Raw genomic sequence first — 27,222 nt, 5'->3', positions numbered from 1 at the left:
GCCATCCTGCAAACCACCACAGGCCCCTCGCCCAGGCCGCCTCACGCCCCAAGGGAACCCCCACCCTGATCCGGGACACCCTTCAGGGCAAACCAGCTGGCCCCCACCCATGCACAAGGCCTCTATTCTATCTAATAAAAGAGTAATATGCAGATTGACCATCACTCCAACACACAAGATGGCTGCCCCCATGGGGTCAAAGATCCTGCCCCCATGTGGACACAAGATGGCCACCACAAGATGGCCAGCAGGGGAGGGCAGTTGGGAGGGGCCAGGCCTGCAAGGGAGGGCAGTTGGGGGCAATCAGGCCTGCAGGGGAGGGCAGTTAGGGGCAAACAGGCTGGCAGGGGAGCAGTTAGGCATCAATCAGGCTGGCAGGGGAGTGGTTAGGGGGTGATCAGGCTGGCAGGCAGAAGCAGTTAGGGGCAACCAGACCGGGGGGCGGGCAGTTAGGGGCGATCAGGCTGGCAGGCAGAGGCGGTTAGGGGTGATCAGGCTCGCAGGGGCGGCATTTAGGGGCAATCAGGCAGGCAGGCAGGCGAGCAGTTAGGAGCCAGCGGTTCCGGATTGTGAGAGGGATTTCCGACTGCCTGGGATCGGGCCGAAACCGGCAGTTGGACATCCCCTGAGGGGTCCTGGATTGGAGAGGTTGCAGGCTGGGCTGAGGGGACCTCCCCCCCTCCATGCATGAATTTTATGCACCGGGCCTCTAGTTTAAAAATAATACTCTATGACCAAGTGATCTGTTTTTATTCACAACACTTGTGACAGCAAATGTGTGTGGGTTTTTTCCTCACATCAACCAGTTCTCCAATGTTCTGCATAGCAGCCAGGTGTTCAGTAATTCAATTCAATTCTCACACTAACTATATGGAGTTAGCACAGAACTTACAGGTTAGGGGCTCAGCACACAAGACTGGCCTCTATTCAGATGCCAGTCATAAGTCCCAGCCTGCTGTACTTCTTCTGACGGACAGACTAGAAGTCGGGGGTCCCCGCACTTCTCTTCAGGAACACATTTTAATTACTATTATTTCTGGTTTATTATAAAGCTTAAAACTCAGAAACAGCAAATGGAAGAGATGCTAGGGCAAGGTATTGGGGAAGAAGCATGGAGCTTCCGTGTCCTCTCCAAGTGTGCCACTCTCCCAGCATCTCAACCAGGAACTCTTTGAACACCAACATTTAGGTGTTGTTGTTTTTTTTAAATGTGGAACACTTCACGAATTTGCATGTCATCCTTGCACAAGGGCACTGCTAATCTCTGTATCGTTCCAATTTTAGTATATGTGCTGCCGAAGCGAACACAATTTAGGGGTTTTTATGGAGGTCTCATTACCCAGGCATGGCTGTTAAATCACTTGGCCGCCAGTGTTTGAGCTCAGTCTTCAGCCTCTTGTCCCTTCTGTTAGGTTGGAGGTGGAGCTAAAAGTTCTAATTCTCAAATCATCATGCCTTGGTCCCGGTGACCAGCCCCCATCCTGAAGCTATCTAGAGGCCCTGAGTAACCAGTCATCTCGTTAGCTGACATGATTCTCATCACCGGCTCTGGCCGGTCTGGGTCAGTGGTCAGAGCATTGGCCTGCACACTGAAGGGTTTGATTCCTAGTTAAGGGCACGTACCTGGGTTGCATGTTAGATCCTGGCCTGGTAAGGGCTTGTGCAGGAGGCAACCAATTGATGTCTCTCTCTGCCCCCCACCCCACTTTCCTTCCATTCTCTAAAAAGATCAATGAAGTAAATATCCTTGGGTGAGGATTAAAAAAAAAAAAGATACTCACCACCTCAGAGATTCCAAGGGTTTTAAGAACTCTGGGCCTGAACATGGGGAGGAAGACCATTGTACCACAGCAAGTATGGTTTATTACAGAACTGCTAGGGTGGGTCAATAGGAGGAAATTAGTAATTTAATGTATACCTATATAGATAAAAAAAAAATTATGATGGCATCATCATAAAAGCTCAAAAGATATTTGATATAATTTAACTCCATTCTTGATAAAACCAAAAAATTCTTAGTAAAAAAGGATGAATAAATAAATCCTTAAAATGAAAACACTATATTTATCTCCTCCCAAAGCTAATAAGAAGATAAGAAGTTCCACTATTACTAGCATTATTTACTATTGCCCTGGAGGTACTAGTAACCAATATAAAGAATCCAGAGAAAAAAATACCAGAGAAATAAAGATGGGGAAAAGGAAGTAAACAATAATTATTTACAGATGTTATAAACTATTTATCTGAATTTTAAAACCCAAGAAACTCTGTATCTTGACTGTGGTGATGGTTATACAACTATATTCATTTGTCAAAACTCACCGAGTGTACACTTAAAATTAGTGAAACTGGTGATTCAGTGTAGTTCTGCAAATGGATGGATGGGTGGTTCACTATCTAGATAAATGAATTAGAGGGTTCAGAAAGACACCCCAATACATAAAGGAAGTTGGCATATAAGTGGCTTTCAGATTAGTGGCAGGAAGACAAATCATGCAATAAACACTGTTGTCACAATTGAAATAATGTTGCATCTTCCACAGAATAAATTACAGATAAAAATAAAGCCATAAAAAATCCTAGAAAAAAACTATGGGAGACTTTCATAAGTAATCTTGGGAGTAGGGTAACCCTTTCTAAATATATCAAAAGTCCAGAAGCCAAAAGAAATAATGGAAAATTCAACTGTAAAAACAAACAAAGGAATAAATTCTATATGGAAGAAAGGTTATAAATAAAGTCAAGCAACAAACTAAGATATCTGAAACTTATATGCAGACAAGGGAGCTTGCTAGTTTAGGGGGCTGGGATAAAAGGCTAAGAGGGGAGACATGCTTTTCCACTGCATACTGTTCTGAATTTTGTAACTAACACATGATTTAAAAAAAAATAGTGGGCTGGCTTGTATTTTGTCTGAAGTCATCTTTCCTACTACTTTGGAGTTGATAAGTATTCTCTTTTGTGAAATAACAGTTAAAAAAATAGTTTTGTTTTGTTTTTAATTAATGTCCTTGTGTGGCAGAACAAAAGCTGGCTTTCCTCTGTCACCCCCAAAATGCTAAGGGTAACTGTACTGGCCTACTAAAATCAAAGTCTGCAAGACGCATAGTGCAGGTCAAGATTAAATTGACAACCTTTTAATAGGCAAGATATGCAAGAATAAGACCAAAGTTATGATAATCCAGCTCCTGATTTGGGAAAGCATGGCTGCCAATCACCTCTAATCTTTTTTTTTTTTTAATATATTTTTATTGATTTCAGAGAGGAAGGGAGCGGAAGAGAGAGATAGAAACATCAATGATGAGAGGGAATCATTGATTGGCTGCCTCCTGCACGCCCCCCACTGGGGACCTAGCCCACAATCCGGGCATGTGCCCTTGACCGGAATTGAACCTGGGACCCTTCAGTCTGCAGACCGATGCTCCATCCACTGAGCCAAACCAGCTAGGGCATCACCTCTAACCTTTATGGCATTATTAGAAGTCCTCCTTTGCAGGATTGTTGTCAAGACTAGATAAGGAACAGCACCGAAGACATACCTATTCAAGAGTAGCTGAAGGCCTTAAGACTTTTCAAATTATGAGACCAACATACCGCAAGATAATTATAGCTGCAAAGAAGTTTTATAATTTACATTTCCATGTGTCTTTTGATCTTTAATATCACCCATCCCAGAGCATACATCGGTAAGGCATATGATCTTTGCTCTGCATTGAAGAAATTAAGGAGCCCTGGCGGGTGTGGCTCAGTTGCTTAAGCGTCGTCCCGTACACTGACAGGTCCCCCGTTTGATTTCTGGTCAGGGCACATGCCTGGGTTTCGGCTTGGTGGGGATGTGCAGGAGGCAGCTAATCAATGTTTCTTTCTCTCTCCCTCTCCCTTCCTTTCTCTTTTAAAATCAATAAAAAAGAAATTAAGGATATGAGAGAGAAAATGACTCTGTTCTCGGTCTCGTTTGAACACAGGCAAATCCTTCCTCCTATACCTATTCCCCTATTCTCATGTCCTAACTTCGAAGGGCAAGGATTATGTCCATACATTGTCTTCTGGACTACTGAAGATGCTCATTAACATCCTCATTGCCTGAGTCAGATGTTCAGGTGCCTGCATCAATCACTGTGCCACCACAAATGGTCATCATGCCCAACTTCACAAATGGGAATAACTGAGAAAGCCTATTTGGATGTGTAATCATCTAATAGCTTAGCCACACATTTAATAGTTCAAAATAGACTTTTAAAAAAAGATGAAAGGACAGTACCATCTGACTAGCAATGTTAGAAGATCTGCTTTAAGAATAGCTAAGAATCATTTGCAATTAGTTTGCTGAGAGCAAGTATTTTTCAAATGCTTAGTAGTTGGTTGCCCTAGCCCAGTGGTCGGCAAACTCATTAGTCAACAGAGTCAAATATCAACAGTACGATGATTGAAATTTCTTTTGAGAGCCAAAATTTTTTTTTTTAAATATATTTTATTGATTTTTTACAGAGAGGAAGAGAGAGGGATAGAGAGTTAGAAACATGGATGAGAGAGAAACATCGATCAGCTGCCTCTTGCACACCCCCTACTGGGGATGTGCCCGCAACCAAGGTACATGCCCTTGACCGGAATCGAACCTGGGACCTTTGAGTCCGCAGGCCGATGCTCTATCCACTGAGCCAAACCGGTTTCGGCAAGAGAGCCAAATTTTTTAAACTTAAACTTCTTCTAACGCCACTTCTTCAAAATAGACTCGCCCAGGCTGTGGTATTTTGTGGAAGAGCCACACTCAAGGGGCCAAAGAGCCGCATGTGGCTTGCGAGCCGCAGTTTGCCGACCACAGCCCTAGCTGGTTTGGCTCAGTGGATACAGTGTCCATCTGCGGAACGAAAGATCCTGCAATCGATTCCAGTCAAGGGCACATACAGGCTCGATCCCTGGCCCTGGTCAGGGTGCATGCGGAAGGCAGGCAATCGATGTATCTCTCTCACATCAATGTTTTTCTCTCTCCCTTCCACTCTCTCTCTCTCTCTCTCTAAAAAAAAAAAAAAAAAAAAAATCAATGAGAAAGAAGTAGTTGGTTAAATCTAGGAGGACATACAGACATGTCAATATATGTTTTTGTCATCACCCCTTTTAACAGATGAGGAAACCGAGGCTTAGCTAGAATAAGTAACTTGCCCAATAACACAGAGCTAATGAGGCTGCAGAACTGGCATCCAAGCAGACTGACCCCAGTGGATTGATTGTTCTTCACAGCTTTGCTGAATTCTCTCACTTGTTAAACAATGCTTATAACTGGGTGGCAGGATTAAGGCTTCTTTTTACTTTCTTCTTTATATCTTTCAAGAAGAAAAGTATGTCAATAATACAGCAATTTCCATTTTGTAAAAAAGACACGCGTTTTTTTCTTAAATGGCTTAAGGGGTTTCTTGCTTATATTATTTAAATGCTGCGTAAGTCCTTCCCTTCAAAGATTACTGAAGCTAAAGCTTCCTTTCCCCAAATACAGGAAATATGAAGTAGCGATATTCAGATTAGAACGATATTGTTGGCCTTCCATAATTGCTGCCAAGAAGGCAGTTGAAAGGCTAGCTGTGTGTGGGCACGGGACGACTCCTCCGGCGCTCTGCCTCTCACGGTGAGGACGGAATGAAAATCATGCTTATCAAGAGCTTAGGACGAGGCCTCCTAAATGTTAATTATCCTCATCATTATTGTTGTTAAAACAGCTACCACCACATTCCTTCCATCCGATGATGTACATCTCAGCCCATTTTTCCAAACTAGGCTGATTATTAATACCTACACTTACTGTGCTGCCCACAACCCTTTCCCCAGTAGCGGTTATCACCAAGATGGGGGCCACTTAGAACCAAGGGGCTTCTTAGAATCAAGAATTGCTGTATTTAGTTCAATTCAGGCTAGGTATTCCCACTTTATTTTCCCCCTCTAGACCTAGTGATATTAAAACACCACCAACAAATATGTAACCCACATTTTTCAAGGCTCAGAAAAGTTTTGAATTAAGATTTGAGGTCCTTCACTCCCTTCACCGGTAATAGGAAGAATATGTGGAGAGCCCAAGCCCAGCCCAGGAAGTGAAATACCTCCTTAGAGTTTAAGTTTCTACAAAAGACTCTCTTGCTGCCATAGCCCAAATGCTGGCTCCTGACAACCACAACAGAAGAAAGAGTTTTTCTGTTGTGGCTTTTGAAACACAAAAAATAGATCACAAAACAGAAACACTGATTGTAGTTCCAGTTATCAGGAGCTCTGTACTACATATTACAAAGGTCTTATTTCAACCAAATTGCAGCTTACGTGAAAAGACAAATTGTGTTTGTTGTTTTTTAAAACACACAAACACACACACAAAAAACTTTTGGGAGGCCACCAAATTTAAATAGCCAAAGGTTTTCTAGTCAAGAGTGAAAGAACGTAAACTGGGGTGAAATCACAAGGCCTTGCATCTCTGTTTGAAAAAGTGGGACTGAATTGCCTGATACCCGTCATCTTACATTTCAAACAAATAAACCACCTGAGAGCCAGGCACTACACAAAAGAGTGATCGTATCTTTTTAGACCAGGATTCTCAAGTGTTAGTCTTCCACGTCTTCTTCCACCAGTCTCAGTCCTTTTGACTCTGTTGCCTCAATTCCCATTCCTACTGACCCAATTGTTCTGTTCTGGTCATGTGAACACAAAGATACCTGAATGAGGTATCTGAAGAGCCAGGTCCCATGGGGACACATAAATGCAGAAAGGCTCATACCCCCCTTTAAGGATCTCAGTTCTGATGCCCACAACAGTCACCTTGCCATCTGTATTTATTTGCTGGGGTTGCCATGACAAAATAGCATACACTGGGTGGCTTGAACAACAGAAATTTATTTTCTCAAATTTCTAGAGGCTGAAAAGTCCAAAATCAAGGTGCTGGCCAATGTGGTTTCTGGTGAGAGCTGTTCTTAAAAGGACACTAATTCTATCAGATCATGGCCCCACCCTTATGACCTCATTTAACCCCAATGAAAGAGAAAAAATGCTATAGTAGAGGCATGTCAACCGTGGGAAACCTCCCAGCTGGTTTCACTTAGTGGTTGTGCAACAACCCCATGAACCCAGAGGTTACTGGTTTGATTCCTAGTCAGGAATCAAATGTGCCCAGGTTGCTGGCTGGATCCCTAGAAAGGAGTCAGCTGATGGATGTGTTTCTCTCTCATAGATGTTTCTATATATCTCTATCCCTCTTCCTTCCTCTCTCTCTAAAATCAATAAAGATTTCATTTATTTTTAAACAGTGAAGGATTTGTCAGGTGAGATGGGGAAACTACATGTAAGGCAGTAAGAACAGTGATGAGCAAAGACAGGGAGGCATGAAGCTGAAAGTATAAAGAAAGATGAGGTTTGCCCTGGCCGGGTGGCTCAGTTAGTTGGAACGTCCTGTACACCAAAAGGATGTGGGTTCCATTTCCAGTCAGGGCATATATATAGATTTCGGGTTCAATCCCCTGATCAGGGCACGTGCGGGAGGGCAACTAACCAATGTTTCTCTCTCATATAGATGTTTCTCTCTCCTCCCACTTTCTCTCACTCTAAATATCAATAAAAACATATGTTCGAGCCGAAACCTGTTTGGCTCAGTGGATAGAGCGTCGGCATGTGGACTGAAAGGTCCCAGGTTCGATTCCAGTCAAGGGCATGTACCTTGGTTGCGGGCACATTCCCAGTAGGGGGTGTGCAAGAGGCAGGTGATCGATGTTTCTCTCTCATCGATGTTTCTAGCTCTCTATCCCTCTCCCTTCCTCTCTGTAAAAAAAAATCAATAAAATATATTTAAAAACAAAAACAAAAAACACACACATATGTTCGGGTGAGGATTACAAAAGAAAGATGAGGCTTGAAAGGCCAGCCAGGACTGGGAGCTGACACCCTGCTTACCGTTTTTTGGCATTCTCCCAGTTTTGGCTCATCTGCCCACCACGCTGATTTATACCCCTCCATCCTTTCAGTTCCAAACCAACGGTCTAGGTAAACCCATGCCAACAATATGGGAAACTGGGTATATATCCAGAGAAACGAAGGGCAGAATGGAGGAAGATTTGCAAAAAGGCAGCTAGATCAAGGGCATTCAAGTCCTCAAGCGTCAAGACTGTCTTCCACACAATGGCCAAATACTGTCCCTCCATTCATAACCCTTCATTGGCTTCTTCTTAAAAGACAAGGTTTTACCAAGAATGTTCTAGTCTCAGGAATTTTACACTCACTGTTCTGTTCTCTGTCTGGAAAGTTCTTCCCCAGGAAATGGCATGGTTCCCTCTCTCATTTCCTTCAGGCTTCCAGCTCTCTTATCTAAAACTTAACACCCCAGACATTTTGTATCCACTATCCTGCTTCATTTATTCCTCCAGAACAGTGATCACTGAGATTCTTCCTTTTTGTTTTGTTAATCCTCACCCCAGGGTATTTTTTCCATTACTTTTTAGAGAGAGCAGAAGGGGGAGGGGGGGAGGAAGAGAGAGAAACACCAATGTGAGGAGATACATCGATTGGTTGCCTCCTGCACATGCCCGATTGAGGATCAAATCTGCAACCTAGATACGTGACCTTAACTAGGAATCGAACCTGTGACCCTTTGGTGCATGGGTTGACACTCTAATCACTGAACAACACTGACCAGGGCATCTACTGAGATTCTTTATATTTGACTTGACACTCAATATCTATGTGCTGAATAAATGACAGTATCCTCAAGGTTCTAGGCCCTCCAGCCCTCTGCCCTCTGGAACTAGGCAGAGAAATAAATGCACAAAGGACTACTTATCTAAAGAGGGAGGTAAAATGGAGGTAGCTTTGTGGAAAAAAAACATTCCCAAGTCTTCATCACAGGCTGAGCAGGCCTGGAGAAAATCTAAAACAACAGGAAACAAAGATCTCTGACAGTAAGGAGTGACCTGTCTAAACAGGGATTCAAAACCAACTCATGAGATAATCAGAGGACAAGCAAGATATTAATACTGAAAATTTCACCTGGAAATAACAAGCTCCCTCCCCTTTTCTGAGTGTTTACTATGTGCCGGCATAATCAGGCCCACGGTCTCGTTCAATCTCAAAGTGCTGGTGCTAACAAGGTGGCTGTCACCAGCAGCTGTGTTTTACAGAGGAAGCAGTTTAGCTGAGAGAAGCAGCAGAGCTGGGATTTTAAATGGAAGGTCACTGGTTCCAGAGTCCATGCTTGACCCACCCTGCTACAGGCCCCGCAGGAACTCAGGAAGGGGAGTGTGAGTCACTCTCCCGAAGGGAGAAGCCTGGGCTGGACCTTGAAGGAGAGCTCAGGCCTCTGCACAGGGAGGAGGACAAAGCCCAGTGGTCAGGAGGGCTTGGCAGATGGGGGCCCAGCAAGTTGAGAGGCCCAACTAGAATGGAAGATGCACCGGAGACAGTGCCAATAATGGTAAGAGCAGCAAAAGCTAACTGATCACTTATAACCTAAGTACCATCATAAGGTCTTTAACATACTGAATCATCTCAATGGCTCAAAGCACTACCTTTATTTTCATTTTACAGTCAAGGAAACTGAGTCACGGAGAGGTTACACATTTGTTCAGAAGCAGCAGAGCGAAGATCTGAACCCAGGCGGTTTGGCTCCAGGTTCATCCTGAATAGATTATTCAGTGGCAAGAAAATAAGTGGCAGGCCACCAAAACATATGTAATATGTGCGTGCACAGGCACCCGGCCTCCATAGGCACGGGGCAAAAGTCCTCACTTGGCTCCTCGGAGGCCCGTCCCACGTTACCAATAACACTTGCACTCTGTACTCTCCCCATCTCCACCTCCTGCTGTCATCTGCCCTGATGTGTTTGTTGCCTGGCTGTCTCCCAAAGGCCTCAGATCTAATGGCGAGCATTTTTCCCTAAAGATGTTACCCTCAATTAGTGGTGAAATTTAAATCTGCCACGCAGAAAGCACTCTGCTCGTTTACCCAGGCAAATGAGCTAAACCAGAAGGAAGGTCACCGCTCTAAGTGTTCTGTCAAAGGCCATTTTTGCAGAGGGCTTCCATTTGCAGAGGAGCCGAGGGCCACCTCTGACCTGCAAACAACGCAGACAAGCTGATCTACAGCCACAGCCTGAAGTCATGGCTGCAGGGCTTTGAGATCACCCTCAGAGATACAGGAGTAAGAGCCAGCTTCTGGACTCGGCCTCATTTCCCCTCCCCTCCAAAGGCCCGCAGGGCTTAACCTTTCATTTTGGAGTCTCACTGGTAGGTGTCAGTAACACCACCAACTTATCTGTGCTACGAATGGTCAAAAGTTAATCAGAGAGCAATGCCCTTTGGTGGCTGGGCAAGTCAAAACCATGGAGTTATCAAGATCTGTGCTAACCACAGTCTCAACTTGAAACCACAGGGAGAGCCCCAGCAAAGAAAAGAGCTATACGACGAGGTCCTGGAAGGATTCACGATCATTCCAGCCAGGCATACTTTGCAAATGGGAAAAACCCAGCTGCTCAAAAAATGGGTGAGACAGCTCTGTGTACCCACCCCTTGCCAAGAGCCCCCTTATCTAAAGATAGCAAACACAAAGCCACAAATAGCTAGCAGAGATCCCCTTACTGGTTTAGCTCTCAGCCTCGTAGATTATTGCGCCTCAGGGACTGATATGTGCTTCAAGACATCTTTTAAACGATCATGTTCAACATGCTAAAATTAATCATTAAGTCCGGCCTGTGTGGCTCAGTGGTTGAGCATGGACCCATGAACCAAGAGGTCCCTGGTTCCATTCCTGGTCAGGGCACATGCCTGAGTTGTAGGCTCAATCCATCCCCAGTAGGGGGCATGCAGGGACAGCCGATCGATGTTTCTTTCTCATTGATGTTTCTTTCTCATTGATTTTCTATCTCTCTAAAATCAACAAAAACGTATTAAAAATTAATTATTAAAAACTGTCTCATTCCACTCTGGCTTGGTGGCTCAGTAGGTTGGAGTGTCGTCCAGTGCGCCAGAACGTTTTGGGTTCGATTTGGGTCAGAGCACATACAAGAGGCAACCGATCAATGCTTTTCTCTTGCACTGATGTTCCTCCCGCTACCCACCCCCTTTAAAATCAATAAAAACATATCCTGGGGTGCGGATTGAAAAAAACAACAACACCCACACGAAGTGTCTCCTCCTGGTTATATATCTGAAGCATATGAGTGCCCACAAATGCATCAAAATTCATGTATAAGAATGTTCATAGCAGCACTATTCATAATAGTGCCAAAATGGAAAGTGCCCAAATTTCCATGAAGAGTTAGAATGAATAAATTGTGGGTTCTTCACGCATTGGAATAGTATACAGCAATGAGAATGAACGATCTACAACCACACACAACCATGGATAAATTTATGGAATAAGCCCGGCCCGCGTGCTCAGTGGTTGGGCTTCGACCTATGAACCAGGAGGTCCCGGTTCAATTCCCAATCAGGGCATGTGCCTGGGTTGCAGGCTCGATCCCCAGTGGGGGACATGCAGGAGGCAGCTGATCAATGATTCTCTCTCATCGTTGATGTTCCTGTCTCTCCCTCTCCCTCTCCCTTCCTCTCTGAAATAATAAAAATATATTTTAAAAAAATTTATGGAATGAACCACAGATGAACCAGACATAATGCTAAGTAAAAGAAGCCAGACCAAAACTGCATTTGGTCTGAGTCCATTTTCAAAGAACAAAAGGAGCAAACCATTCTGTAACTCTCAGAAAGTAGGATCATGGTTATGCCTGGTAAGAGGAGTCCGGGGCAGGGAGGCAGGGACATGTGGGGCTGGTCATCTGTTTCTTGATCTGGGTCCTGATATACAAGTGTGTTCTATTTGTGGCTATTCACTGAGCTGTACTCATGATGAGTATACTTTACTTTTTTCCTTTTTAAATCCTCACCTGAGGATATGCTTTTATTAATTTTTAGAGAGGGAGAGAGAAACATTTACATGAGAGAGAAACATCTATGCGAGAGAGAAACATCGATTGGTTGCCTCTTGTACAGGCTCCGACAAGGGATCAAACCCAAAACCTAGGTTTGTACCCTAACCAGGAATTGAACCTGCCTGGTGCACTGGAGGACATTTCAACCAACTGGGCCAACTGGCCAGGGCTAAGTATACTTTTCTTAATGATGCTACAACTTCAATGAGAAGTTTTTTAAAACGACAGACATTGTCCTACAGACATTGTCCAATCTCACTCATTACTGGTTGGGAAAAATGCCCTATTTGGATTTCTGCAGCCTTAGCAAGTCAGTGATAGGAGCCACCAAATGATGGCTAACACTGACTGGGTGCTTACTATGGAACAGACATTACGCTAAGAACATTAGAAATAGGAGTTCATTTAATTCTAAAGAATTCTTTTGAAAGAGCTATTATTTTTGTTCCCAATTTGAAGGAACAGGAAAATGAAGCTGAGACAGTTTAAGGCCAGCTACTGCATGAGAAAGTCAGGATATCAGGGTGACCCCAAAGCTCACGGACTTAACACCTGGCTATCTAAATGAGAAACAGGTTCATGCTATAAACATAGAAGTTGCATTAGGCCCCCAAACTTTTTTCCCCCCATGTTCCTGACTTTTATTTTGAGTCTAGGCCAGCTGTCTTGTAAAATGTGTCACATTCTAGATTTTTCTGATTTTTCCTTATAAGATTCAGATTAAGTATTTTAGGCAAGGAGGCACACAATGTCAGCCTGAACTGCTAGTGGGGGTGCCAGGGCTAATGACTTTAAGGTAGTAAACTCCAGATCTCTCCATTATAAAAGTACACCCTCCCCTTTTTTTTTGTTAATCCTTACCCAAGGATATTTTCCCATTGATTGTTAGAGAGAGTAGAAGAGAGGAGGAGAGACACAGAGAGAAACATCGATGTGAGAGAGACACATCGATTGGTTGCCTCCCCAAGGGCCTACAATCGAGGTATGTGCCCTTGACCGGAATCAAACTGGGACCCTTTTAGTCTGAGGGCCGACACTCTACCCACTGAGGCAAACCAGCTGGGGCCATTCCCTTTTATAACTAGTAATGAATGTGTTGGTTGATATTCTGAAACCATGTAACTATCATGTTCCCTGAAAGCCATTTCATAGCGATTTTTTTTTTTTTACTTTTTAAAAATCAACTACTGAGGCATAATTTATATACAATAAACGTATTTAAATAAGTATATAATTTAATAATTTTGAAATATGAATATAGGAGTGAAATCATCACCACAACCAAGATACAAAACATTTCCATCACCCCAAAAGGTTGTCCATGTCCCTTTGTAGTCCATTCTTGCACTCCTAGCTCCTAGGCGGATCTGCCTGCTGTCACTATAGATTAGTTTGCATTTTCCAGAGTTGGGTATAACTGGAATCATAACTTGCAGTCTTTTGTATCTGGCTTCTATCACGCACAGATTTAAATGATTTGAGATTCAAACATGTTGCTGCATGTAGCAGGAATTTATTTCTTTTGGCCCCTGAGTAGTATTCCAGTGGATGAATGGGCCAGCTCATTTACTAACCTGTGGATGGGTGGTTTCCAGTTTGGGATTTCATGAACAAAGCTGCTGAAAACAGCTGAACATGTCTTCATTTCTTTTGGACTAATACCTATGAGTGGAATAGTAAGTGTATGTTTTATCTTTAATAAACGATCAAAGAAATTTCCAAGGTCAGTTTATATACCCTTTCATATTCCCAGGAGCAGCAGTGAGGTTCTAACTGCCCCAGATCGTCACTTGGTCCTCTTTGTCAGTCATTCCATTCCCCAGTGATTTTATTTTAATTTCATTTTTAATGTTTTTTAAAAACATATTTTTATTGATTTCAGAGAGGAAGGGAAAGGGGAGAGAGAGAGAGAGAAAAAAAACAAACAAACATCAATGATGAGAGAGAAACACTGATCGGCTGCCTCCTGCATGCTCCCTACTGTGGATTGTGCCCGCAACCTGGGCATGTGCCCTTGACTGGAATCGAACCCAGGACTCTTCAGTCCACAGGCCAATGCTCCATCCACTGAGCCAAACTAGCTAGGGCTTTAATATGTTTTTATTGATTTCAGAAAGAGGAAGGGATAGGGAGAGAGAGACAGAAACATTAATGATGAGAATCACTGATTGGCTGCCTCCTGCACACCCCCATCAGGGATCAAGCCCAAAACCAGGGCATGTGCCCTGACCTGGAATTGAACCATGACTTCCTGGTTCATAGGTTGATGCTCAACCACTGACCCACACTGGCCGGGCCCCAGTGATTTTAAAATCCAGTAATGTTTTTTTGCCTGAATTTGTTATTCATTTGTATGATTATGTCTATCTCCACCATCCCTGGACCTTATGGGGGCAAACTTTAGTTCAACACAGTGCCTAGCATATAGTAGATGCTTAACCCTTTGCACTCGCTTGCTTTTTTCTCGATTCCTTTATTCTAAGCTAACCGTGTCGAGTCACACTCGAATCCGAGTGCAAAAGGTTAATATACATATTCAATAAATATCTGTAGAATGAATAAACTCTATTACTCCTCCAATAAGAAGATGATAAGCTAAATATTTTTAGACCTAATAAGTGACTTATCAGGAAGTTTCTGTCTACAACCATTTTGTGCATTACCCTGCATTTTCTCACTCAACCAGAGATGAGAGTCAAACTTGACCTGATTCTGCTGCCCCTCAAGAAAGGCAAGTATAAAAAGGCCCCTCTTGCATTCATTACGCAGGCCGCTAAGTGCAGGCACCGAAACCCCAAGGCAGGGTTGTGTGGCTCAATCTTATGCCCCCCAGCAAAGGGCTTTAAAAATAGTGAATGTCAATTGTAATATTGTAATTGTGCCCATGTAGGTGCTGCGATGCCCCGAAGACTGAGCCCTGGTTCTGTCACCAGGTTTTGTGAAGGTTTCCTCCTAAGAGTGGGAAGAGAACGTAAGTGCGGCCACATTCTGTCTAGCCAGGCTAACCCTGCACTTTGACGACACCAAGATCCTCCCCACAGTGATGTACCCTGATCCCTTCCCAAGGGCCAGCTTCCCACCACATCTGGTATCTTAGAGCAACAGAATCTCTAGTGAAATGAGAGCACTTATGTCAAGTGCCTGGGCCATAGCAAGCACACAATAAACGTGTCAGAAATAGAAAATAGGAGAGTCAACGTGACGAAGGCCATCTTTGGCATTATTGTTTTAATCAGCTGCTGGGCTTCCTTGACTACAGGGAATTTTCCATTCCACAGGGACTAACTGAAATTAAGATGCACTAACAAAACTGTGGTCTATAGTTATTTCTATGATATGGTCTGAATACATTATAAGTTGAGATGGAGAAGTAGGGGCCTTATGCCCAAATGAAACTGCTTCTGCCTGGGAACAACTGCTTTCTCAGGCCTCTGCAGTACTTGCTAGAGGTGCTGGGGATTGGCCACGACTCGGTAAGCAAAGCAACTAAGAAAAGGACTGCCCCTCTTGCCCTGCCTCCTCCCACTACTAACAGGAAAAGGTGTTTTTTTTTAAATCACAGAAAGAGGGAGAGGAGGTTCCGCCTCACATTATTCAAAGGAATCACTCCCAGGGAATGCTGTTTTAGTTCAATGGCTGACAAGTGCGGCCTGGGCCTGGGGAATATATGCGGCAGAGCCCCGATGAGCAGGCACTAGGCACTGGCCTGCAGGGTACTAGCCCTCCTGGGAGGGAGAGGGTGACACTGGAGCTGCCTCAGGGGGTTTCTCCACTGGTGGACAAGAATATTTCCCCAACCGTGGGAAAAAAGCCTTGACTCAAAGTTGGTCCAGAGACCTGGGGGATTTGAATCCTTAGTGTTGTGACCACAGTGAGGTGGGAAGGCAGTGTATTTATCCTGAGAAATTCTTCTCAGGACTGTGAGCAGGCTCTAAAAGTAAGTACTCCCCCCAACTCTGGTGAGAGAAACTCTGGACCGAACTGGATATTCCTACTTCCTGCCATGCACAGAGAGCTTAGATTATCGGGGCCAAAATTCTCTCAGGACTCACCCTGCTATAGAAGGCAGCAGTGACTCCATGGCCCTGACCACTTCTCCATGTGGGTGAAAACTGGAAGAAAAAGCATTCTAGCCAGGAATGTAGTCTATCTGATCCCCAGCAAACCCCTCCCAGTGGTGACCCCAGAGCAGCTGCAGTAGCTACATGCCCTCTTCCAGCCCTCCCATGTAACCGGAGCTGCGAGAGTAAAATCTAATACCCGATTAGCACAGCAGGCACTGAGGCTATACCTGGGCTGGGGCTAAAAGCATCTGCAAATCAATCTGGAAGCTGTTCTACCTACTGGCCATTTCTTGAACACATTCCAATTTTAGGAAATACGAAACAAGGATATATAAACTGGTCCAAAAGCTCAGGGAAAAAGACAGGTGCAACCCAGAGGCAATCTTCACCCACAAGGTTCTGGGCTAACCTCAGAATATGGGGAGCGCTCCGATGTAGTCCTGGCAGGAGAGCACAGGAGCTGCAAACTTTCAGACAACAAGGCAGTGGTCCTTTTCTTGTCACCTGTTTAGGAGGAGTTAGCAACTGACTCACAAACTATGGGGCGGGGTACGGCAGTCACAGAAGCCTGCCATGGGCCACCCTGGACCTAGGAGTTGCCTGCAAACAAAGCTTCTCTTCCTCTGACACCAAATTCTGTCCTCTTCTCAGATCAAAGATTAGAATGCAGCTGACTGAGAGATGAAATTTAAAAATGATGCCCAAGGTACAGTGTTAAGTCAAACAGAAAATAAGCTGCAGGAGAGTATGTACACAATTTCATGTTTTTAAACATTTTTGGGGTGGTGGTGGCAGTACTATCAGAAAAAAATATTCCAATTGTTACTGCATATTACGTCTGGAGACTGGGATGATAAGGGACTTCCATTTTCTGTTATATACCTATAAAACATCTATGGATATTTATGATGATTCAATTTTTAATAGTGAGCACATATACTGCTCTTGTAATTAGAAAAAACATTTGTAATGTGATGGAATAGTTCAAGTTGTTCAAATCATAATGGTCATGCCACTCCCTCTCCACCACAAGGTTTTGGTTTGTTTTGTTTTCTATGTGCCACTTGCTGGCTGTGACACTGGTAGGAAGAGGCAGGTGGGTAGCAATGCAGGCCCTGAGGCACAAAAGGAGAGGGGGCGTTTCTTTCCCACCACCACCTGCAGGAGTGTAAACCCCCAAGCACTGCTCTTGAAAGTGATGATGCAATATGTCATTTGCCAGGACAAGCAAGTGACAAGCTGTATGAGACAAACACAAAAAGAGGCACAGGACTTTTGACTTTGAACTGCTTGGGGTAGGCCTGGCAAACAAGTTTCATTTGGAGTATCATTTCCAATTGGCCAGAAGGGGCTGCCTGAACTACCATGGGATCAATGGCAAGTTCTACCAAGAATAAGAGGGAGAGATGGGATGGGAAGGTCAGGTGGCAGCACAGACTTTCCCTAAAAAAAGTACAAGTTCAGTGTAAGTAGGGGCTGGGAAAAAAACCTAATCCATAATTTATTCAATCATTCAATGAAATCCCATAGTGCCTCCACGCCCAGCGCACAGGTGTGCTCTGTCTAGGGAGGGACACTGTGTCATTCGTCCCAGCCCTTTGCTCAGACAGGAGCCACCTGATGAAGTGGCTATGGGTGGTGTCAGAAGGGGCTGTGGATGATGGAGAGGCATAGACAGCACACCACACAAAGGGACATTTTAAAAGACAACTGTCTAGACTCTTATTTTTTTTTTTTTTAAAAGGGCAGATAGAACTGCTCTGGACTCTAAGAGACGAGGAAGCAATAGCCAAACACACTGTGAATATTGATTGGCTCCTAGGGGTTGTCCCTCAGCTCGGCCTGCACCCTCTCCAATCTTGGACCCCTCGGGGGACATCCCTCTCGCAATCCTGGACCGCTGGCTCCTAACTGCTCACCTGCCTGCCAGCCTGCTCGCTCCCAACTGCCCCCCCCCTGCCGGCCTGCTCGCCCCCAACTGCCCCTCCCGCCGGCCTGCTCGCCCCCAACTGCCCTCCCCTCCTGGCCTGATTGCCCCTAACCGCCTCTGCCTTGGCCCCGCCACATGGCTTTGTCTGGAAGGACGTCTGGAAGGTCTCCCGGTCTAATTAGCACATTACACTTTTATTAGTATAGATTATTAGTATAGACTAGAGGCCTGGTACACAAAATTCATGCATGGGGGAGGGGGGGCTTCTCAGCTGGGCCTGCACCCTCTCACAGTCCAGGACCCCTCAGGGGATAGCTGGCAGTCAGACATCCCTCTTGCAATCCAGGATCCCTCGCTCCTTACTGCCCGCCTGCTTGCTGCTCCTTACTGCTTGGCTCGCTGCCGCAGAGACGGCTCCCGCCACCGCCGCTGCGCTCGCCAGCCATGAGCCTGGCTTCTCGCTGAGTGGCGCTCCCCCTGTGGGAGCGCACTGACCACCAGGGGGAAGCTCCTGCGTCGAGCGTCTGCCACCTGGTGGTCAGTGCGCATCATAGCGACCGGTCATTCTGGTTGTTCTGCCGTAAAGGTCGCTTAGGCTTTTATTGTATAGACAAGTTAACGGCGCACGAAATCACACGAGATCCGGGACCCTGGGGCTCCTCGGTGGACTGCCCCAGAGAGGTAGGCCAGAGCCGGGGGTCCCACCTCCGTGGCGCACGCAGCCATGGGACCCCAAGGCCCTGCCTACCCGTGCACGCCCGCTGCGCATGCAGCCTCCTTGTGATGGCATGAGGGCATCACAGTGTGAGGGCGTGACAACCACCTAGGCTATCATTAGTATAGATAATACTGAATTGCCCTAGCTGGTTTGGCTCAGTGGATAGAGTATCAGCCTATGGATGGAAGGGTCCTGGGTTCGATTCCAGTCAAGGGCGTGGGTTGCGGGCTTGATCCCCAGTAGGTGGTGTGCAGAAAGCAGCTGATCAATGATTTTCCCTCATCATTGATGTTTCTATCTCTCTCTCCCTCTCCCTTCCTTTCTGAAATAAGTAAAAAATATATTAAAAAAATAATATTGAATTAATGCTAATATTCTTTTTTTTAAAGAGATGAGACAAATAATCTGTATCGCCAACAAACATCTCTCCTTTTAAAAAATCCTCATCCAAGGATATATTATTGATTTTAGAAAGAGGAAGGGAGAAAGAGAGAACCATTGATGTGAGAGAGAAATATTAATCGTTGCCGCCTGTATGCATCCTTACCAGGGATCGAGAATCTGCAATCTAGTTATGTGTCCTGACTGGGAATCAAACCCTCGACCTTTCGGTGCATGGGACAACGCTCCAACCAAATGAGCCACACCGGCCAGGGCAATATTAATATTCTTAAAGGTGATAATATTGCAGTTATGGAGGAGAAAGTCCTTAAGTTTAGGGACCTATGCTGAGATTTTTAGGAGTGAAGTGACACATAGAGCCTGTAGCTTACTTTCAAATGGTTCAACAACTACAAAAATTAGGCAAGTAAGGAGAAATGTAAAAAATGTCTACTTGTGAGTACTGGGTTATTGTTGTATGACTCTTACAATTTTTTTAAATACATATTTTTATTGATTTCAGAGAGAAAGAGGGAGAGAGAGAGATAGAAACATCAATGATGAGAGAGAATCATTGATCGGCTGCCTCCTGCACAGCTCCCTATTGGGGGTCAAGCCCGCAACCTGGGCACGTGTCCTTGACCAGAATCGAACCAGGACCCTTCAGTCCACAGGCTGATGCTCTATCCACTAGGCCAAACAAGCTAGGGCTCTTACAACTTTTCTATAGACTTTACAATTTTCAAATTTGAAAGTTGGGGAGGAAAGAGAGAGTCATGGATATTTACATTTAATGGTAAAGTCTGACCAGCAACAGGAAGGAAGACCAAATGCCTGGAGGGTGAAGCTTAGAGCAATGACTAGCACACACTGAGCACTCACTCCTGCGCCTCACAGACAAGTTTTCCTGCACCCTCACAGCAGCCCTGGGAGGCAGGTCTGTCATGCTCCGTTTACAGGTGAGCAAATGGCAGAACAAAGATTCTAACCCCAGTCTACCTAGATCTGAAGCTCTGTATCACTAATCTAAAATGCCTCCCTAGCTAATCTGTTTAGTTATGTTAAGACCACCAGGGAAAAAATGCTACATGGGCCCAACAACAGGGGAATGGTTTAAATGATCTGTGACATAGCCATTTAATGGAACAAGATGCAGCAATTAAAAGTCATGTTTGCAGCCCTGGCCAGTGTTGCTCAGTGGTAGAGCGTCAGTCCACACACTGAAGTGTCATGGGTTCAATTTCCGGTCAAGGGCACGTACCTTGCAGGATTGCAGGTTCATTCCTGGCCCCAGGGGCACATGAGGAAGGCAACCAATCAATGTATCTTTCTCACATCAATGTTTCTGTTTCCCTCCCTCTCACTCTAAAAATCAATGGAAAAATGCCCTTGGGTGAGGATTTACAACAATAAAAAAGTCGTGTTTTGTCTGGTTTAAAAAGCAGTTGTTCTTGCCCTGGCTGGTGTGGTTCAGTTGGTTGGAGCGTCATCCATTACACCATGAGGTAGCCAGTTCGACTCCTGGTCAGGGCGCATACCTAGGTTGTGGGTTGGATCCCCGGTCAGGGTGGGAGCAAGAGACAGCCAATTGATATTTCTCTCTGTCTCTCCTTCCCTTTCTCTCTCTAAAATCAGAAAAAGTAATAAAAATAAAAAGAAGTGGTTATCAAAAAATGGTTCTCCAACTCAACCTTGGTTACTAAATTCTTTTTCTGCAGAAAACAGGAGTAGGTAAGCTGGTGGGTGAATTCAGGATTCTTTTGCCTCATCTAAGTTATGCTTTAAAAATTTTGAGAGCCCTAACCGGTTTGGCTCAGTGGATAGAGCGTAGGCCTTCGGACTGAAGGGTCCCAGGTTCGATTCCGGTCAAGGGCACATACCTAGTAGGGAGTGTGCAGGAGGCAGCTGATCGATGTTTCTCTCTCATCGATGTTTCTAACTCTCTATCCCTCTCCCTTCCTCTCTGTAGAAAATCAATTAAAAATATTTTTAAAAAAGAAAAAAAAATTTTGAGAACTATCACATGGCATATTTTGAATTATGTAAAAGTAATACATACACATATGCAGAGAAATAAGATTATAAGGAAATATATCAAACCATTAACAGAGGTTTTCACTAAATGAAGATCAATTAATCTTTAAATTCTTTTTCATATTCTTTTGTTGAATTTCTACAAATGAACATATTTTAATTATATAAATAGGAAAAAGTTCTTTTAGGAAATGGAGTACACAAGGACCACCCTGGAAAATGCAGACTAAGCTCATAGATACTAGGTTGAATTTTCTCCTTAAAATTCTATAAAAGTACAAACTAATGCCAATGAAGGGAAATACATGACTAAAACTCAAAAAGGCAAAGAAGAAAACAACAGAATTCAGATATTCCAGATTAAAACCCACTCACTCAATCAACAATGAATGTATACTGGGTGCCAGGCTCTAGGGAGACAGGAGGACAGAGAATCCTGTTCTCGGGGAGTGGAAGTGCCTGAGAAGAACTACCAGAAAGATGACATCAAAGTGCTGCTGGGGTGGGGGAGTCTTGAAGAGTGAGGACAAGTTTCAGAGGCAGGAGGAATGTGGGACATTTCAGACATACGAAGGGCATATGCAAAGCAGAGCAATACAAACAAAGTCTGCTTGGTCCATGTTCTTCTAAAATATTGTTTGTATTCAGGTAAAACCATTCTAAAATTAATGCCCCCCGTGGTATGAATCAGAAAGAAGGGGGTGGGGCAGAAGAGAGAAAAGGAAGGATGAAGGGAGGGGAGAGGAACAGAGGGAGTGAAGGCAGGCAGACAATGAGGGCATGGTAGCACTGGCTATGAGAGGGAGGAGTCAGGAGTGTGGCCGGCAGCTGGTAGGCAATGAGAAGCCAAGAGGAGGTTTTCAGTAGAACTGGCACACACGCAGGATGGACTGAGAGGGGTGTGATGGTGGGGCAGTGGAACTGAAGTGGAGGGGACAGAGCTAAGCGATGACAAAGCAGAAGCGATGGACTTTGGAATTGATTAGTTAAGTCAGATGTCCCTGAAGCTCCGAGCTTTTTGGTGACAGAGAGGACAGTGGTGCCGTCTAACAGAGCTTTAAGGAGGCAGCAGCGTGGTGGCAGACTGTGGGCCGGTGGAGGACTCTTCATACCGGAAAGGCTTCCCAAGTAGAAGAGCAAGCAGAGGTATAATTTTGTCACTGGGTATAAAAAAAAGCTAGACGGCACCTGGTACTACCACAGGTGAGCCACTGGAGGAGGCCACTCACAAAAGGCTCCTCCTGAGAAAGGGAAGCTCTCCCAGACAGGACAATCCAAACTAGTAAGTGCAGAAGGAATCACAGAGTCAGAACTATGGTGATCACAGTCTCAGGCAGGAACCGTCAATGGATCCTAAAACTAGTGGGTGAAAGTGTTAGGAGAAAGCAGATACTTAGTCTCAAAGCACCTCCCTACAAAATACTTATTCATTACCAAGGGGCAATAGTAGCTTTACAGTGGAGAAGCTCGGCAGGCACCACCACCTCAATCAAGGGATCAAAGTAGGCATCTCCAGTGATGGGGCAAATTGACATCACATGCCACGTGGTGTGATGCAGTGAGGACACAGCATTGCTTCCCTGCTATTTCTGCCAAAAGCACAACCCGGAATCTAATCATGAGGAACCATCAACAAAACAAAACTAAAAAACCCCACGATGAGGAACATCCTACAAAATAACTGATCTGTACTCTTTAAAACTACCAAGGCCATTAAAAACAGATAGACTAAATGGTTTTAGATTAAAGAAGACTTAAGAGACTTGACAATTATATGTAATCTCTCACCAAAAAAAAAAAAAATATCTTTTACTATAAAGGACATTTTAATGGATCTAATGAAATGAAAATGTCTATAGATTAGATAGGTTAGTACTGCATCAGTGTTAATGTCCTAGTTTTTAAAATTACATAGTGATGTAAGAAAATGTTTTTTAGAAAATATCCACTGAAGTATTTAGGAGTAAAGCTGCATCATATCTGTAACAAATATTTCAGAAAAAAGATACAAATATATAGAGAAAGAATGATACAGGGAATATGGTAAAATGTTAACATTTATGGAACTTTTAGTTACTTTCAAATTGTTACAACTTACAATTTTCCTAGAAATCTGAAATAAGTTTAAAAAATAGAGGGAAAAGAGCCCACCCCCTCCTTCCAATGCCACAAACTATCTCTGTGAAACGTTGGTGCAACTAGAGAGAATTTAATCACGGAATTGCTTTGTGTAGATTTCCTCCTGGCCCAAGGGAGAGGTGCCAGGAAGAAACAGATACAAAACCAGTGTCTAGCCCTGGCCAGTATGGCTCAGTTGGCTGGAGCGTTGTTCCATGAACCGGAGAGTTGAGGCTTTGATTACCCATCATGGTACATACCTGGGTTGTGGTTTGATTCCCGGTCAGGGCCAGTACAGGAAGCAACCGATCAATGTTTCTCTATCACATTGATGTTTTTCTCTCCCTCCCTCTCTCTAAAACCTATAAATATATCCCCTGGTGAGGATTACAAAAACAGAACCATGGACACTTAGAAAAAGCCTTGGTTACAGAATGGACTAAACAAAGCTGCAGATCTGCTGTGATTATGCCAAGTGCTTGCTGTTTCAACCCTAACCCTGGTGTGCTGCAGAGAAAACCCTGGAAATAATGACAAAGTCTTTAGCGGGCTTTAATTTGAAACCTACATTCCCTGATTCTGCACATCCTGAGGAAATATTAAAACCAGTCACCCAACTTAATATGATGCTGCTTAAATGATCAGCAGAGCCTGGCAGAGTGTCCACACCACACAATACTTAATATCACTACAGATAACACCGGAATCAGGAAGAACACAGAGGGAGACCATAATCCTCATCTTGGTTTCAAATCAGTTTAAGCCTATATTCTTGAGCTCAACTACTAATGCTCAAGAATTCCTGTAATCCTGTGCCTACTGCACCTCCTTCTCCCCAAAGCTCATCAGCTTCGAAAGCATCCAGGAGAAGAACCAGGGAAACAACATGAAACTAGAAGCTCCAGGGGTTTCAAAAGAGGCCAAAGACATGTTATAGGAATTCTAAACGCATGCAATGAACGTTTTAACACAGGTAAAATCGTGTCACTTCAAGAACAAAGAAGAAAAAATTTAAGATAGTTGGCTTTCACATAACACCAAGTTGTCAGTGGAGTTGAAATGTAGCTGCGTGACTAGAAGATACCCAAGCTGTGTGTTGTTGTTTTTATCTCCGTTAAAAAAAATTTTTTTTTAAAATCTCTCAAAACATGAATCTCAGGCACTCTAACTGTTACTAGTCATTCATTTTATTAAACCAAAATGTACTACCATTTGTGTCTAGTCCAGTACTGAGGACACAATGAGAAATAAAACCCTTTCCCTGCCCTCAAGAAGCTGACAGGCAGACAGGCTGCATGCTATGACAGGGAGCTGGGGGGACACAGAGAAGACAGCTAGGTCGGCCACAACTGCAGCCCTGAGAACAGGACTACTCCCGTGTTCTGAAAGCTCTACTGGAGCCGGCACCACAGCCTCACAACTATGGAGACGGAGGGAGGAACCCAACAGCGGACAGGACTGCTCAGCTCCTTCTCAGAACGCATCTCACACTAAGCGAGAGCTGACTGCAGAATCTCTAGATGGCTTAGCCCTCTGGAAAGCATCTTGTGTAGACAGTGGAAGCTGTAATTGGCTCCGAGGTAACACACTTACCTGTGGCTTCAATGTACTCAATGCATCTCTCAATAAAAACAGGAATTGGCTTCTCTGGAGTCACGACGGTGGTTAAGGGGACCCCAAAATAGTTACTCTCCCAGGTTGCCTTTGTGATGGATGGCCGGGGTTTAGGCTTTGGTTTCTGTCCAAGAAAGAGAAAAGAAAGCAGAAAAATAAAGTGAGTCTCATCATGCACCTACACACCAGGAAGGCTTCCGGGGAGAACTCAGAGTGGTGCGGAAACTGCTGGAAAGGTTCCAAGCAGGACAGAGAGACCCACTTGTTCATCTCACTAATTCTACATTTTCAAGCCTCCAAATAGCACACAAGCTGCCAGCAAGCTGCCTCATAATCACACCTTGAGCAAGAGACTGCACTGTCAGAACAAAGGTGTTTATAAGAAGCAGGCCATGTTTATTTAATAACAATGAAATGACTATCCATGGCCTTTATCAGGGGTGCACTGGCATAAACAGGAAGTTTTCCAAACATCCCGAATGGTAATAGATGTTATACATGCAAAGATGACTAAACTCTTAAAAAGATAAAAGATGGAATTGAAAACTAATAACTTACTCTCTCCAGAACAGAGATAAGACATGTATTCGGCTAAGGCAGAAAGCCCCCAGTGAGAATTCCCTTAGATACATCACCTGGTATCAATGGCTTCTGCATTTGAAAAGGGCAAAACTAACTCATCAAAGGTGATAAATAAGGTAACTCTGTCTTTTCTTTCTCAGCAGTCACCTTCCTCACACAGTAGGAGTAGTAGCTGCAACTATGTACTAAGCAAGTCCCAAATATTATTCCTTTTAAACCTCATGACATTCCATTTTATCAAGGAAAAATGTCACATACCTAAATGACACAACTAGTAAGCGACAGTGCTAGGATTCGAACCCAGGAGGGTCTGCCTCACAAGATCCTGTCAGTAGGTCTTCATTACTGTTAGGAGTTACCCAGATTGGAGTGTATCTTGAATCCTTTATCCAACCATACAGTCAGCGTCTGCCTAGCCCAAGAACTTTTGAAAACACGCAATGAACCCACTGGTCAAGAGTGCAGGTTTGGCAGTTAGACTTGGGTAGGTAACTGAATTTTTCTAGGACTCAGCTTCATCTGTAGAATGGGGTTCCTAACACCCAAACCCACATATCTGCTGTGAATCTGGAGTGAAATAATTCATAAAAAGAACTTAAGCTTAAGTGTCTGCTGCATAGTAAGTATTCAATTGATGGAGGCTAAATTTTCTAGCTAACTTAGATTGTTAGAAGACACCTTCCTGTCTTGTTCTAACATTAGAGGAGGGGCGAGTATAAGATTAAAATTTATTGTCTATGTACTAGTACTATGGTTAGAAGGTTTTATGGTGATTAGAAATAGCTTTCTTGCAGCTTCTCTTAAAAGTTCCATTTTAAAAATTCCTTAAGACCAACTAATTTGGAAGTCTCAGTTTTATTGAAGAACAGTGCTGCTATTAGTTTTCACAGGCAAATTCTGCCAAATTGGGATTGGTAAAAAGAATCAACGAAATCCAGAGTCTTCTTTGTACTAGTATATTCAGATTCTAGAGCTAATAGGCTAAACAGTATGGAGAGAACATTGCTCGGTTCATTGTGATCTGGCTGCAAACAGGTGTAATGATAGAAGTTCTCAGCCCGTCTCACATTGTTGGGCGACTACTGTGTACTAGGTGCTGAGCCACTTCCCTTCCATCTTATCATTTCACCCTCACGCCCATCTTGTGAGCAGGTTGCTATCCCTGCGATGCTAAGTCACTTAACCTAAGTCACAGAACTTGTCTGTCAGGGTTCAAACCTAGGTCTATTAGATTCTAAAGCTTACATTTTTTATGTTGCATTTCACATAAGTAGAGGATGCTAGGGAGATAGTCTAGGTTGGTTCGTTCATGTAAAGATACATCATAAATCATCAATTTGTTTTTCCTTATTTCTTTGTAAAAAGTGTGAAGTCAGAGCCTGAGTGCCTCGGCAGTCTATACGGGGAGATATCAGCAGCTACTCCCCACAACCGGAGAGGCTATGTCACTGGTCTCACAAGGAATGGGCATATTGCAGTGGGCCAGGGCCAGGCTTTGTGGAGTGTGTGGCTTTTCTCTGGGACCTAAGGATCCATGCACATTCCTCCATACTGAATCAGTTAGCTGGTAGCAGGTTGTATGAAATACAGATGGGATGTCTTTCCCTTTGGGTTGTCAGTTCAGGTAATGTCAGCCAGCAGCCTAGAAATGGGCTTGTTCCTTCTTTCATATATATTTTATCCTCAGCTGTTCTTTTTTCTTGTCACTTGTTTGCACAGGAAGTCCTCAAAGAATCTCAGACTAAACAGGAAGTGATCGGTTTTCTCTATAAAGGGTATCAAAAGGAATGAGAATGGGCAGGATAAGGAAAGGGAACAGTTGACTCAGACCTAGAAG

The 27,222-nt window shown here is 44.1% G+C and overlaps 1 protein-coding gene and 1 non-coding gene across 3 annotated transcripts in view; both read right to left on the bottom strand.

Moving 5' to 3' along the window:
* The window catches only part of ARHGAP35 (Rho GTPase activating protein 35), a 140,334-nt gene that overhangs the window by 42,782 nt on the left and 70,330 nt on the right, over positions 1-27,222 (bottom strand). Inside the window, exons 3-4 of one of the 2 annotated variants that reach the window (XM_054710015.1) lie at positions 24,783-24,927; positions 13,258-13,606 (exon numbers count right to left, since the gene is read on the bottom strand). In XM_054710015.1, the coding sequence (XP_054565990.1) occupies positions 13,458-13,606; positions 24,783-24,927 (294 nt within the window). In that variant the 3' untranslated portion in view covers positions 13,258-13,457. Of the gene's footprint in view, positions 1-13,257; positions 13,607-24,782; positions 24,928-27,222 lie in introns of those variants that run through there. The other variant, XM_008154436.3, reaches the window with a different exon arrangement.
* LOC114227376 (U6 spliceosomal RNA) lies at positions 1,205-1,308 on the bottom strand. Its single transcript, XR_003613420.2, has one exon. It is a non-coding gene; the product is annotated as a U6 spliceosomal RNA (small nuclear RNA).

The sequence above is a fragment of the Eptesicus fuscus genome, chromosome 21 (genome assembly GCF_027574615.1).
Source record: "Eptesicus fuscus isolate TK198812 chromosome 21, DD_ASM_mEF_20220401, whole genome shotgun sequence".
Lineage (NCBI taxonomy): Eukaryota > Metazoa > Chordata > Mammalia > Chiroptera > Vespertilionidae > Eptesicus > Eptesicus fuscus.
Note: the sequence above shows the minus strand (reverse complement) of the source record. Positions and strands in the feature narration are given on the sequence as shown.